The sequence below is a fragment of the Centrocercus urophasianus genome, unplaced genomic scaffold, assembly GCF_019232065.1.
Source record: "Centrocercus urophasianus isolate 14NV4802_14NV808 unplaced genomic scaffold, USGS_Curo_1.0 seq_14, whole genome shotgun sequence".
Classification (NCBI taxonomy): domain Eukaryota; kingdom Metazoa; phylum Chordata; class Aves; order Galliformes; family Phasianidae; genus Centrocercus; species Centrocercus urophasianus.
Genome location: NW_024884586.1, coordinates 15,044,621 through 15,060,095, shown reverse-complemented (window position 1 = coordinate 15,060,095; position 15,475 = coordinate 15,044,621). Strand labels below are relative to the sequence as shown.

Genomic DNA, 15,475 nt, shown 5'->3' with positions numbered 1-15,475 from the left:
TCCACTCTAGGTCCAGAGAGATTTGCAGCAAAGGGCTGCAAAAAGTCTACAACCAAATGCCATGATGCAGGTTAACTGCATGCCATATAGAAATATTTCTACAGTGCCTAGGCATTACCACACACAACATAGATGATTATATCAATGCTAGATCAAATGTAACATGTACTTATTGCAATATGGAAAGACCTGTAGTGCTGTATCTTGTCTCAGAAAACACACTGAGATGCCTGGCTTGGTGCTCCTCAGGAACAATTTGCAGTCAAGCAGATTATGCAGATGACCTGGGCTTTTCCACAGAAGCAAACCAGACTCATGTCCCAGCCTGAATGTTCAGCTGAGTTATCAGACTAAAATGTGCTTCAGGTGCTGATTACTGAATGGCTCTGGATCTGCCCTAATATCTCTTTTCTGCATGCACTGGCAATAATGTTTAAACTGCAATGAATACCACCTTGTACCTTAACCCAGACTTCCTCACCCAGAGCCCTTTTCCCACAGTGTAGAGGGAAAGGCGTCATTCCACTGCAGTGCTCAGCCCCAGAACTGAGCAGGGTGCAGCAGGTTGAGAAGGTGCATGGGGATGGATGCCGCAAGGGCGTGGGTACTGCTGGCTGTCCCACTGTGTGGCAATGGGCCGTGCTGGGGCTTTGCTATGCTCTACTGAAGCTGAAGGGCATTCCTGCCTCACAGGGCCAGGATTTCATCCAGGCTGCATAACGGCTCATGAGATGAAGATCTGCTTCCTTTCCTCCTCGTGAATTGGCCTCAGACAACCCTAATCACTGCCACGCATGCCCAGCCCTGAGCTGCTGGGTGCACTGCAAGTGCAGAGCTCTGCTCCCGTGCCCCACTCTGCTGCCATTCACCAGCATAGCCCCTCTGCATCTGCCATTCTGCTGCATCGTCCTGCCAGCAACAGCCTGGACATGCAGCGACGCAGGCAGGTCTCCAGCTGTGTGCATCTGTAGTTACACATATTTTAAAATTAATTTAATAGTTTTTTTAAACTAGCTGTTAAATTAATAAGAAAACCTGTACAAATATATATATACACACACTTAAATATATGTGTGTATAAATATATATATTTTAATCTAGCCAAACTGCAGCCAATGCATTTTTAAGGGTCACAGGGTCAGTGCTGTTCTTGCAATTTCAAGCTACCACAAGGATGCCTTTTTAAATAATAATTATTATTATTTTAATACCTTTCAACTCTATTTATGACTTTCTTCTCTATTTATTTCTTCTTTAGTATTTCACTCCTGTCCATACACAGAATTGCAGTTCCCTGGCTGGGATTTAGATGCCTGTGAAGCTGCAAGCTTTTCACCCCTCCTCCCTAGCCATGCTGTGTCCTGCATGGTGCAGCACTGCAGCCTCAGCACCCTGAGCTCCCCTGCTCTCAAGCTGCCCTTTCCAGCCTTGCAGAGGGAGCAAAGGAGGCTGTCTTACATTGCCCAGGGCTAGAAACACATGAGACATCCCAGATTTTGGGGCTAAGAAAGGCAAGCAGGGAGAGCAGCACAGTTTCCAACAGGGGCTGATCGGTAGATGCGTGCTGCAGGCTGCCGAGTGCTCAGAGCAGTTGTGCATGTATTGGCAGCAGCTGCAAACCAGTGGTGAACATCCCACAGCTCCCCCAGTTGCTGTCCCCTCAGCCCTTTGACTCCTCTGAGCATCTCCTGCTGTGTGTGCTGGAGCACATCTGGCCCTGGGATACGGGCAGGGGCACTGCAGTAAAGCTACCCGCACGGACACCGCTGTGCGTGAGGCGGCAGAGCTGCTGCACACGTGCGTGGCACCCCCTGCAGCACTCCCCTGGGGAGAGGGATGCGGGGGGCACTTTGGCAATGGGGGCTTTCTGGGGGTGGGGAGAGGCCGGGTTCCATCTCACAGAGCAGAGCAGCGCCTTGTAAAACGTTCTCCAAACAAACAAAGCCAAAAAGGTAGTTTCCTGGAAAAGGATTTAAAAAACAATCAGGCAGACACAGAGATCTGTGTTTATTTTGCTGCTCTGACTGACACAACAGAAAGCAAACAGACCGAATTAGAAATTAAACCCAAATGGGAACAGGGGGAGGAATTGGGCTGAAAGTCACCCCCAGCCCTTGTTGGGCCAGAGGAGGAGGCAGCCTGGTGCAGCCTGGCAACCCGCTAGCTCTTTGCTGGTGCCCCACTCCCCACATTGCTAGGTAGGTAGGTAGAGCTAGGACTTTTGTACTACTGATTTTTTGAAGGACAGTTTTCAATGTGTAATAATATATCAGTTTAGGTGTGCAGTGTTTGAAAGAGAGACTGGGAGAAAGAAAGAAAACAAACCTCAATCAATATTATTGTTTTTGTTGTAAGATATTGTAACCTTGTATAAACACAAACTTTTTTTTTTTTTTCCTTTAGCTTAAAGGCCTGGGGTAGAACGTATTAAAACAAAATTTAAAAGTTTTTAAAAGTTCAGGAAAAAAAAAAGAATAAAAAAAAAATCATTAAAAACATTGCCATGTGAGGTTTGTGCCATGCAATGTTAATGCCTATGCAGCCATGTATTAGCAGTTCATTACAGTGGAACATTAAAAAAAGAACAAACAGACTTGCAGCTTGGTCCTTTCCATGTTTTTTTTTTCAAAGTAAGTTATTGCACTTGCAGCTTCCATTTTATTTTGTTTGTTTGTTTGTTTGGGGGGAGGGGAGGGCTGGGATTTCCGGGCACTAATTTTTATTTTTCCAGTTTTTTAAAGGGGTGCAATTGGTGGGAAGGCCCCCGCTCCCGAGCCCCCGTGGCCGCGGAGGTACAAGCACTGTTGTTGTTGTTTTGGTTTGCAATAAACTCCTTCTCTTCTCTCCTCTCAACTGGAATCTGTCTGTTTTGTTCCTGACTCATGACAGATGAAACGCGATCAGAGGGGCCTCCAAAATCTCACGTTAATTGAAGTTGGCAAAAAATACTAACAGTGCCCTTTTGAACTGCTGACACAGTGCAGAATGGATTAGCCGGGGGTAGATTAACAACAGGTGGCAGCTCACGGGCCCGCTGCCCCTGCCCTACAAAGAGATGGCCGCCAGCCCGTAGCCTGGTGCAGCAGCATCCCAACAGCCTCCCCACGTCCACTCCAGCCCACATGGGGACTTGCTGGGCTGTAGGCAGGTTGAACCCCCGGGCTTGGCCTCTCCCTCAGCCCCAGAGGTTCTCCGCACACACCCATTCCTATGGCCCACACCTCATTCTCAGGTGGGGAAAACTCCACAGCACTGGCAGAAGCAGATTGGGTAAAAGCTCAGGCCCCCGCATCCAGCTGTGTACCAGAATGTGCCCCCTGTGCAGGCAGAGCTGAGGAGGCACCCAGCAAACACCAGCAACCCACTGAGAATAGCCGAGCTTTCCATCAGCTGGCGCGGAGCTCCAGCTCGGTTCAGCTGGAACAGGACTGTTTTCCATCTCACAGAGAAACGGATAACACAGGTGCTGTTGCAAGCTTATCCATTCCTCTCACTTGCAGAAGAAAAATTCCTTCCCTCCCCAAGCACTCAAAGACAGATTCTCCAGATGTTGGCAAAGCTCTGACTATTGAGAGAATAAAGCCAGTTTCAGTAACATCCTGCTTGTATGGGTTTACATCAGAAATCGCTCCTGGCCTGAATGCTGCCAAAGAACTAAAAAGTCACCTCATTAACTCTACAGATGAGAAGCCCACCACCTTTTGCTGCAGCTACATTTTCCCACTAGCTTTACAGAAGTTGCTTATAACACACGGCAACATTTCTTGCTGGGAGATGTGGCTACAGCACCCAGGTTAACACGTTCCTTACCTGCTGAAGAATATGACTTTGAGGCAGGGCACAGTTCAGGCAGTTTTAATGAAAAACAATTCTTTCTTCCTGTAAACTAAACAGATTTGCCATTTTTTTCTTCCTTTTTTTTAAAAGCGGGTTATTAACCTTTAAGCAGATGTATGTACAATAATCTTCTCCGGCATGAAAGGTAACAGCCGTGCAAGGTGCACCTATTTATGGCCAGATGGAGCCCACATGTAAAGGTGTTGCATTTAATCTGAGGCAAACAAGTGTTTATTATTTGTGAAAGGATCTTCCACTTTCGCCTGCTTGTCAGTTCGTAACTTACTCACAGGGCAAAGACACATGCTCTGAGTTAGCAATGAGCTCCTTCTGCTGCAGCCTCGCTGAATTCCTGGATCTCATTTCATGGTCCTTTCTGCTTCCAACCTTTTCCCCTGTCTGTCTTTGTATGAAATGTGGCAAATGGGGTATTGCTCCCCACCAGCTGTAGGCACCCAGAACTATCTATAGCATGCAGCTGAGACCTGGCCCTCTCTTCTGAAGAAAGATGTCACAAAGAAAGGCCAGTGACTTTTCAGATGGCCAGACCATCAGGTAAGAAGCAGCATTTCTCTGGACTATCATCTTCCTAAGGGATTCATCACCCAGATCAACTGTAGAAAGTGAGATGTTCATCCTGGGCAGGTGAATATCCATGAGCAGCACTTTACCATTGGTCCAAGCTTTGTCATTAACTTTCCAGGTTCTCACTGCTGCACAGAATAGGGGCGGGGGTAAAAGAGCTAAGATTCATCCTTAAAAGCAAAGCAACATTAACAGCAACAAACCTCAATCACACACCAGAAAAAAACTTACATGGTTCTGTATATTCTAAGCATTTCACATCTGCCTGTCAAATGATCCAGCTTTCATCTTTTTCCAGCCCTCCAACCAACTGATATTTAGGCTACAAATCCAACAGATGATATCATAATTCTTCTAGTATTTTCTTATAATTCTGCAGAAATAGTCACAACACCAATTATTTCTCTTTACAGACACTTTATTCCCACCTGCCCATCTTACCTGCTGTCTTTCCTGTTCACACAGCCTAGTACTGAGCACTGATTCAAGATCATAGACTTAATGAAACCATGACCAAGTTGCATTGATCTTAGACTACAGTTATTGTAGAGCTTTTATTCTAGACTGAACAGGAACACTTCCTATTTAGGCAAGAAAACAGGCAAGTGGAACAAGTAAGAGAAATCTGAAGTGGAATTACTGGATCCTTTTCCAGACAAATGAAAACAGCAAATAGGCAACTTTGTAGGGAATAACTTTGAGCTGTGCTGTCTGTTTTCAGTTGGAAAACTCCCTGTGTTCTGCTAGCTCCACGCCACTCCACTTAATTGCATCAATTGTCACTGTTATCCTTTAATGGGAAACATAACTCACGTTCAAAGCAACCATGAGAAGCTGCAGACAGGGGAATCCTGAAGATCAGCAGAGGTGGGACTGCATTACAGCCTTTTCCATCAGGCTGAAATTACACAGAGTGCAGCAGGAATGTCTCTAAATGGCTTTAAGCCAGAACAGGCTGAAGCATGCTGACACTAAGTCAAGGCTAGCGGTCCTCTACCTTGGTATTGAGCTACTCAAAACTCTAAACAAACATCCCAGACACTGTATGCAAATTTGCTAAAACAGAGGCTTAGGATACTGGTGTTCAACTCTGTTTTTACCCACACAACCTCCTAAGGCCATGGGTACACAACAGCTTCTCTCCATTTGCTTATCTACAATACTAAGATACTGGTCTTATTCGAGCAGGAGGAGCGCGATGCTCCATTTGTCGTTCTGCTCATACAGCAGTGATGTGCATCGCAGAAACAGCTTTACTTACACTGTGTATTTGTATGCTCACAACAGCATGAGATACAACCAAAACACTTTCAACTCATCAGTAAACCAGAAGGTTTCTATTTCTGCTAAGCAAATGCACGTCTCCATGTATACCAAGGTTTGCAAGAGGGTTGAAGTGACCGCGTGCTCACAGGATAACTTTCAGGTGCTACAGAAAGACACAAAGTTAGAAACACATTTTCTGAGCCCAATAGTTAAAAAAAGAAGTCAATATAGGTGGAATACTGTCTAGTATTTACTCTGCTCTTCTCAACTTTTCAAAGGCAGTTAGCAATTGGACTTTCTCAGTTTCCAGCACACATTTCTTCTATAATGGCTTTGCAGAACTTTCTTTTTCCTTGCTCTGAGTACATGGAAGAGACTTTATGACAGCAAGAACTACCTGTACAGCACAGATGGAGCTAAACTTGTTTACAAACAAATTAGCGTGCTTTGCAGTAGCTCCAGCAAAATTTTAACATGTGAATCATTAAGAATTGTGAAGAAATTCATACTCAGTCTTATCTCTGGCTAAGGCATTTAAAATCCTTCCTCTCATTGGCACTGTCAGTTTGTTTTTCTTTCTTGTGCTGTAGTCTTTTTACAACAGTAGCTTCCATGTGAAAGGGCTGAACAGGAGACTTATGCAGTACTAATTAACCATTCTGAGGTTCTTCCTGATCAAAACATGTTCTACCTGTTGTAAGTATGCAAGTTACAAGACACTTATTATGGAGCTTCCAATACAGGGAAGAACTAGTTGCTGCAGTAAAGCGACTAGTGTTTGAACTGCACCACCAGAAACAAGATAGGCAGCAGGACATCCAAGAGCAGGAGATGGCAAAAGAGAACAGTGCATGTTAGGGCTTGAATTGGCACGTCCTGCAACGAGTCAGTGGGGCTGTGAGGAAGGAAAGAGTCAATACAGCACAGGGAGAGCTGGTGATGCTACACATATACTCTTAAGACTTACCATGACTAGGAGGGCACACGGGGTTGTCCATCATACCCACCTCTACGCACGGGTAGGAGGGTGTTTCATTCATAGGCCATTTTGCACTATGCTCAGTACAGAATGTGATGGAACAAAGTGCTGCTACTACACCAGTGAATTCCACCATTATGATGATTCAGTCAAAGCACTATTCTTGAAATCACAACTCTTCGAAATTTGCTGTCTCTCTTCACAAAAAGAGAAAGGGTCTGTTCCCTATTTCTTTAAGATAAATGCTACTGTCAAATCTTGGCAGAAAATAAGAGTAACAATGATTTGTTCAAAGAAGGTGACGGGGATATATTCATGCAGAGCAAACTTCTGCTTCAAAGAACCATCCATTCTGCTTATGGGCAAGACAAAATACCAACAGGTCTTGATGACATACATGGTGGAAATTCAAGTTCAACATAGACTTGTGTAGCAAATTAGCTCAGCAATGCAATTCTCCATTGTAAATGCATTCATACTTCCTTATATATACCAGTGCAGCTCTGAAAGTGAAATACAACAAATGCTCCTTGGATTTACGTTTTAATATATCAATATTAAACTCTTTTGATAAAATATATACAATGAAAAGTTAACAGTGATCTTAATTTAATGACTAGCAATAAAACCATTCCAGTTATGTAGGTACATCTTACCTTTATAGGTTTAGCATCACGAACAATAAAACAATTATAAATGAAATGAGGAAGTAGGTAATTTTACACCTTTTTTTTGTCTTCAGTCAATTGCCCAATTTTCTCCATGGCATCAGCAGAGAAAAACTACCATTTCAGTGAGATAGAGTTACTGGGCGTTTCGAGGACAGAGAATCCACTCTGACACTCTGGGATGCAGACACAAATACCTGCTGCCTTTTAACTGACCTGAGACCATAGACCAGTTTAGAAGGGTTGGTTAGGTTGTCCCCACCCAAAAATATTTGACCAACCAGCTGAAATCCTCCATGTCCTTTTACACTTTGAGCAAAATGTGTAATATTGGCATTCCTTAACAAAAAACAAAAAATCACAGCTTCACAACTCTGTACAATGTGCAGTTACACTGCTAAGCTGAGATCCAAGCCCCAAAAGAAAGACTAAAATTCAAGTGACCACTACACTGTCACAGCCACCCTTTTGAAGAAAATTTCTCAGAGGAAATATGCTGTTATCTCTTGATGCTCAAGCACCACGACATAAACAGACAGAAAGATGCAGAAAGAAACTTCAGAACACACAAGACTGCAAAGAAGAAATAGAGAACAACAGACATTCCTATATCTTGTGATACCCACTGTGCAGCAGCAGATGTTGTCACTGCTAAAGCTATCCTCCTAACTCCCTAACATCCCTCTCACAGCAAGTCAGGAATGAAACAAAGACTACAGTGAAAAACATTTACTAGTAATTAAACGTTCCCAGAGATTTGGACGATGCAGTTTACAGGCACGTCCCAGCAGAGTTATGAAGTGAAGCATCCCCTCAGAGCTATTGTTCCAATATGATTTTCATTCACAGCATATCCACTGCGTTGGGCAATAAGATAAGTCTTAGTGGGGGTGAGACAAATAGGAGCAGATGTTTCCTGTTTCTTGCCTGACTTTCATTTGGTTTCTGTCATTGCTGCCTACCCAGCTTAGGAGAGGGGGTGAACTGTGATGCCTAACACTTGTCCTATTGTTTGAGGTTTGGCAAAATCTGAGAAATAAGGTTGTTCACAGTGGAATGGAAAAATGGCCCAAAGAGTAGGCTAACCCTGTAACTGGCAGCAGTGGACATTTCAAAAAACCAGTTAAATCACCCTTATCTGTTAACAGACATTTTATCTGTGGAGCTGGAAAAGAGATTCTTTTCTCAGCCCAACTTGAGAGTATCTTTAATATCAAAGGACAAGAGGCAATAGTCCAGGCAATTTTATTTCTAATTTTACTGAATTTAGTTTTCTAATTCAAGTTAATTTCAGTGTTGAGAAATATTGCCAAGGCTCGCAAGAAAGGTAAGGGATCTCCATGTTTCAGTGGAGCTCTATGTTTCAATGGCAGCCTGCAGCAATGGGTTCCTTAGTTAAATTACAAACTAAGATCCAGCAATTCTTTTCCAGCAGATTACAGTGTGCATTAATAGTACCTTGCACATGCACATAACCCTGCACATTAAAGCTGTAAGTGAGAATTTCTGAAAATTGAAGTGGTTTACAAATCAGTATTAAAACAGACTGTTTGCTGAAGAGAATCCAAGCATTAAACCTTTACTTTATAGCTGCTGTTGCAACACATGACTGTGATGTAAAATTGTTACCTGGCTGCTCTGCTGAATAACGAAAAACAAACATAGAGAAAGACACGTTTCTTTCTGTACAATACAACTAGTTTTGACATAGACTCCCAGTCTCTTGCATTGATGCAGAAGAAAACCTGAGATTTATGCAGAAAGGAAGGCTACAGCAAGTGGAGTTGTATCCTGCAGCTCTCTGCATTAATGACCATCCTGCTGCGTGCCTCAATTTGTATAAAAAAGAAAAAGGTTTTTAAACCACGTAGCAAAATACTGATTTTTGTTGTTGATATTGTAAAAAAAATAAACATTTGTCCCACTAACCAGAAAAAAAATGTTTGTTACGTAGGTACGTAAGACCAAAATTAAGCAGAAGTCCACCAACCACCCAGAAAATAGGCTCTCCCAAAAAAGCACCATACATGCAGAGACAGTTGCTTCAGATGGATGGATGCTTACAAACCAGAGGGCCATAGCACATTGAATTGAAGAAGACAGTCACACCACAGAGAGAAACTCAGTTTTATTCTCCCAGGTGCACAGCCTCCTTTGTTGTTTGTTTGACAGTTCTGATAGGACTTGTCAATAGATTCAATCCTCTACGAGCAACAGAGAAGGAGTTGTCCAGCTTTTCACTACATCTTAGTGCAATATAAAAGGAGGACAGTGCACCAGAATACATTAATTGCCATCTCCCTCAGATATAACCCACTCTCTAGCTTTTTTTTTTTCTTTCTTTCAGAGCCTTATATTCTTCTTAGTACCTCTTCTGCTGGTGTTTTCAGTGCTCAGGTTTGTCTCACAGCTGCCTTCACAAGCTGCCGATATTGGGAAAGCTCTTCAGTTTCTCAGGAAAGTCATCTTTATACAGAACAGGATCAGCACGGTGCTCCACCACTTTCAGAGGCATGGTCCCAAAGACAGAGGCAAACTTATTGATGCATTCAGATCTGGTGAAAGGGAAAGCAGTGTGATTAAGAACCCCCACAACCAGGCTGGTTACCAGCTCCCACACCAACATAACTTGTAGAAAAATAACTCGGTAACCTTCCCTCATCTGTTTCGAAGTATTTTAGCCATGTTGGCCATCAGTTCTCTCATCACAGAGAGAACCGAAGAGAAGTTGGTGTTTTTTGATTTATCCATTTAATCACAGAGAAGAGCAAGGGGATGCCGGCAGCAGCACATGTGCACATGGAGGTCAAAGCTTCCCCTTTCCCTCCCCCTAGAATTCCAGTCATTCTTCAAGCAATGTACATGCTGTAAACCAGAACAGATTAACTGCCAACATGTCTCTTAAAGGGCCACTATTGGGTTGGTTTGGCTCCTAACGAGAGTTTTGCAAAAAAAACAAGTCTCCCTGAAAATGAATTTCTACAAAAAATCTCATTTTTTTCAGACTTCTTCAGAAGCTTCCCAGAAAAATAAGCATGCTGTATTCTATATGTGGCATTGATTATACTGCAACTCAAAGGTAAAGCTGAATAAAAACTAAAACAAAATCAACTAGCTTATTTTCCTTGTCTAAATAATGACATTGAGCAGTGAGGCACCACATTAGCACAAAGGAGATCAGACCACTGACAATACTTCCAGTTTTAACAATTTTAGGTGTCAGTAATGCTGTGAAAGGGAGCAGCCATGTGTTCCAAAAGCCAAGCAAACAGATGTTTAACCTTACAGTGCTCCTTTAGCTCTTTCACTGAAAGATGTGCTACCTGTGGCAGCAAGGCAAGGAAAATGTGGCTAATTTCACCTCAGTCGGCACTCAGCTAACATTACCTGCCTACTTCATAATGAAGCTCTTAAAAAATTCAGACACTGAGAACCACGATGACAGTCCCCAAGATGTAATACTACAACAACATTTCTGCTGCCGTTCGGAAACGAAGAGAGAGGAGTGCTCTGATTCAGCTGGAGAGGCTGCTGTGCTGCAGGCATCCTGGAGCAGGCCTCTCTCTCTGGAATCGCTGCTTTCCCTTCCCGACCCCTTCGGAGGGTTAGGGGGTCACGATGGCTCTGAGATCACTTTCTTGAGCAGACCCAGTCAATCACACCAACTGAGTGTGACAGTTTTGAGATGGAGACTGCTCAACACTGATCCAAACACTCTTTTGAAGTAGATTGGGACAGCAAAAATGTTTTTCAAAATTAATTCCTCTGCCTCTCAGCCATTCCATGGCTCTCTCCTTAGCTAGAGCAAATGACTGAAAAACACAGAGTTCAAGTTGTTGCAGAGCTACATCTCCACACAGCTATTTTTAATCTCCTCCCTGGCCTGAGGAGAGTCAGAAAACGACGTAATGGGCGACACATGAATAAAACACTTAATACAAACAAATACAGATATTTCCCTTTCTGCTATCTTCTCGTGTCCTCACACTTCTTCCTACTCTACCTCTGGGTTCAAATCCTTGTGCTAAGAAATAACCAAAAAGGAGCTCAGAGAGGAAGAGGAAACCATGCAGTGGCAAACTGCAGTCAGAGTTGTTCCATAACAGGAAAGCCCAGACTTCACAGGCTAGGAGGTAGATGTGCATATGAGAAGCCTGCACAGCTGCTATGCCTCACTGGTTTCTGGAATACAAGGCCTTTTACTTCTACTCCACTGGTTCAAACCTGCCTCTGCCAAGAATGACTGAAAGACATTGTAATGTAACAGCTGCTTGGTGGCCTGTGTGAAATGAATTAGTTATCTCAGCCTGCTGCCAGGTTGGCAGGTGTCCATGTCACAGCCAACATTGTCACAGGCGGAACTAAGCAGCATCCTCTGAGCAGAACATAAAACCAATTAGACAGTGGAGATCCAACTGTTCTCTTCTCCCAGAGGTCACAAAATTAAATTGAATTTGAGGTCTTGGAGAAATACTAAGATGGACACCCTCTACAGCCAAAATCATTTCATGGTAAGACCAGGCATATCAGTATAACATCTTTCACCAATGAGAAATCAACACTTGGTTGTTAAAGAAATGTTAAAATGAAAAAATGGCAAAATAACTACCTTCTAATCAGAAAAGCTAGTCCTCAAGAAACATCAAACTCAAATAGCAGAGGCAGTTTTTTGGGTGGAAGAAACGTCGCACACAAACCACAACATGTGTTTGAAGGAAAGTTGCCTCTTTCAAGAAAAATTCATCTCCTTCACTGAACTAAACCACTTGAATGCTCAAGTATTTGCCACTTTCAGATAATATAAAACAGAAAGGACATCTAGCACACTAAACATTCAGAAACAGGAAGCCAAAAAAACATAACATGTTGTCTTATATGGAGTGTAGGTGTTTTTCTTGGCTGTGTTGTTAGCTCTGCAAATTCACACTAACAGAGGCATCTTTTCTTCCCACAATTATTCATTTTTCCCTTGCTCTGCTGACAAGGTGCAGTTGCACTCAACAAGGAATTCAGTTAGTGTGAACCAAGAAACTGGGAGCCCTGTTGTCCCTGTCAGACTGGATCAACTTCGTACCTGTTAAGGTCTCCCAGCTTCTTCAACTTTGCAATTCAAACATTTTTGGTGAGGGTAACTCCACAGCCACACTCTTTGGATCTACTATCTGCTCAGTTTGCCCCTTGAAGGAAAGTTGTACTATTTTGACTTCAATAAATAGAACACCACAGTCATCTTTGCTGCAGAAGCAGCTCAACTCTTTGCTAGATTTACTGTACATACAGTCACCATCCAAGCTGCATTTTATAAAGTTCTTAATTTTTTTTGAAAACCAGGTGCAAAAATGCTAAATGCAGAAAACTTGTTGCTATTTAAACAGCACCTGTACGTACAGGGATTAAAAGATCTAAAGATCTAAAGCTTCTTCGATCTGTTGTAGAGGCCAACCTAGGGCAAGCAGGTGACTTGTTGTTCACAGCTTTCTTGAGCTAAAGTATTTTAATGATGGAGCTCAATAACCCTGTGGTCTGAAGTCTTTTATTTATTGCAGAGAAATTACATAGCAGGAAGAATAGCTGTGTTGCCTTTCCAGTTATTCACTATTAACAGCCATCTGTATTAGTGGAAAGAAAAAAATTAAAAAAAGAGAAAGTTCATCTGTTGTCATCTTTCCTTTGTCTCTGCTGGGAGCAACAAAGCACTCAACAGAACCGACCTTCCTGGACAGATCTCCACAACTAAAATCTCAGCCCTTTCTTCACTTACAAAACAATCACCAGGCAGTTGCTGTGCATCTCTTGCTATTTCAGAAACAAAAACCCATTTGTTTCGCAAACAGCAGGATGATCCCTGGATATCTGGGCAAGAAACTAGCTCAGGCTACTCACAATCTGCGAATGATAATAAACAAGAGCCAGGCATTTGGAGAAGCTTCAAGTGAAGCTGATAACTGCTCTTTGCATGATGCCCCAGGCATTGTTCTGGGTATCCAACATTGTAATGTACCAAGTTATTGTTTCATAATATGACAAGTACTCCCTGACGTATATACCTTCTCCATTTACCCTCTTAACTAGCAGAAATAACGTATTTATATGAGCATTACTCAGGAAATTAGCTATTAGGAAAATTTGCTTTAGAAGTCACTACCATTTTTATGCACTTTAAATGAATAGTTAGTGTAGAAGACGAAAGAAAAATGAAAGAAAAAAAGAAAAAAAAAATTTCAAATTTTCAAATAACTTGCACAAGTTGAAGGCAGGTAAAAATAGCAATATGGGATGAAAAGCTGCTAGGTGTAGCGTGTACTCTTGGAATTTATGATTTTCACAATGAAGCATGAATACATAAACCGTATACCACCAGCTTTTCTCCTGCACCCAGACGCCATGGCAGTATTTGCACCTTTGAAAGGACAAATGAAACATGTGGTTGTGCAGTCAGTGTAACATTTCAGTTACATCTCAGTTACTGTCACTGTCAGAAACTAAGGTGGAGAAGCAATGCAACAGTTTAAACATGGTCTGGATAAACTGTCAAAGATACTTAACTTTGAGAACACAAGAATTGCCGGAGACATGGAAAAATGACCTTTACCCTGCATCATAATGCACTCTGAGGAAAGATCGCTTTTTCATCTTCTGTTTTTATAGTGCTAACCTTAATGAGAACCTACTTCATGACTGAAATTCCTACACACTGTTGTAATGCTAATAGCACGATCATAGGAAAGCTTACCTGGGTTCTGGGAGTCTATTCTGCAAGCCAGCTCAGAGCAGCTAGATAAATGACATCCTCCTGTTCTTCTTTCAGCTAACATTTAAGAGCCTCCTGATCCTTTCTAAAGGAGTTCACTGCAGAATAATGTTCACTATCTCCACGGGTAGCTTTTACAACTGACTTCCAGATTTTTATTTTTATTTTTTTTTAAGCTAGCCTTATTATACATCCAGTCCAAATATCTAGGCACTAACTGTGGTAGTTACAGTCTTCAGTGCCTGGCACCACGCTTGGTTATTAACCAGCCAAACTATGTTTGTACTTGTGTGCGCTGTGCAATGCGTGTTTATACATTAAACAGATGCATGCATATACTCTTATACAAATAGGCCTCCAGCCTACTAACCAGTTTTACATTCGTTCACTGGACACATTTTGATATGTATCAATTCTATATCCATGACACGTAGAATAAACTACTTGTTTCACAAAGAGCAGGATGGTCCCTGGATATCAGCACACGTAACTAGCTCAGCCTACCTGCTCACAATTCCCCCAGCAATTGTATGGCTGCACGAAATTTTTCCACAAAGCTTGTGGAGGAGATGCTACAGGCTAAGAAGCTTGAGGGGAAAAGCCTTTGTCAGTTGCTGGTTAATTTTACCTAATAATAATTAATGTACATCTATTCTCAGCTCTTTTCAAACAGCAACTGAAAGAGCTTTGTGAAAGGGAGCAATGTTTTCCTTATTTCAAGTATTTAGTAGCCAGCGTAGAGGGAAGCTTAGTGCTTGGCCATGGTTAGGAAGCCATTTTACTATAAAGAGAGAAATGGAACTCTTACAGTTATCCAGCTTACAGTATTTCACTAAGCATTCGCTGCCCTTTGCAAACACATACTTCATTTCAAAATAAAATTCTCACAAAATATAATATTACTGCCATTGTTAGAAAACACCACATGCAATTGTGCAGAGAAATGCCTTTCATTAATGGAAACAATGCAATTCAGAAAGATAATGTACAAACAACAATGCAAATAACATTATTAGCAATTTATATCCTTGTTAGTCAACCATTCTTCAGTAAGCAAGCAAACTGGCTGGATTAAAAAAAAAAACCCTCATACTCATTACTGCTCCATGATACAATTACATTCCCTGATAAAATAGAAACGTGACATTACTGAAAACACTGCAAACAACCTGTATTTCATATACGACCAATACACTTTACAGCAAATCTGCTAAAAATAGTACCCTTTCTAAGGTTCTTTCTTGCATTACTCCACTTTTCAGTGCCCCATTATCCACTGTGGGAATGACTTACGTTGATCAAATCCAGGAGACATTCTTTAAAAATAGTATTTTACAGAAATACAATCAGCGAGTGTTTTTGATCCTAATTTAATGCAACTTTGGATAA

The 15,475-nt window shown here is 42.1% G+C and overlaps 1 protein-coding gene across 2 annotated transcripts in view; it reads right to left on the bottom strand.

The window, feature by feature from the left end:
- Positions 1–8,564: 8,564 nt before the first annotated feature.
- EXT2 (exostosin glycosyltransferase 2) overlaps positions 8,565–15,475 on the bottom strand; it is a 72,650-nt gene continuing 65,739 nt past the window's right edge. For both annotated transcript variants that reach the window (XM_042814504.1, XM_042814503.1), the window contains exon 14: positions 8,565–9,890. In XM_042814504.1, coding sequence (XP_042670438.1) covers positions 9,752–9,890 — 139 coding nt within the window. In that variant the 3' untranslated portion in view covers positions 8,565–9,751. The remainder of the gene's footprint in view (positions 9,891–15,475) is intronic.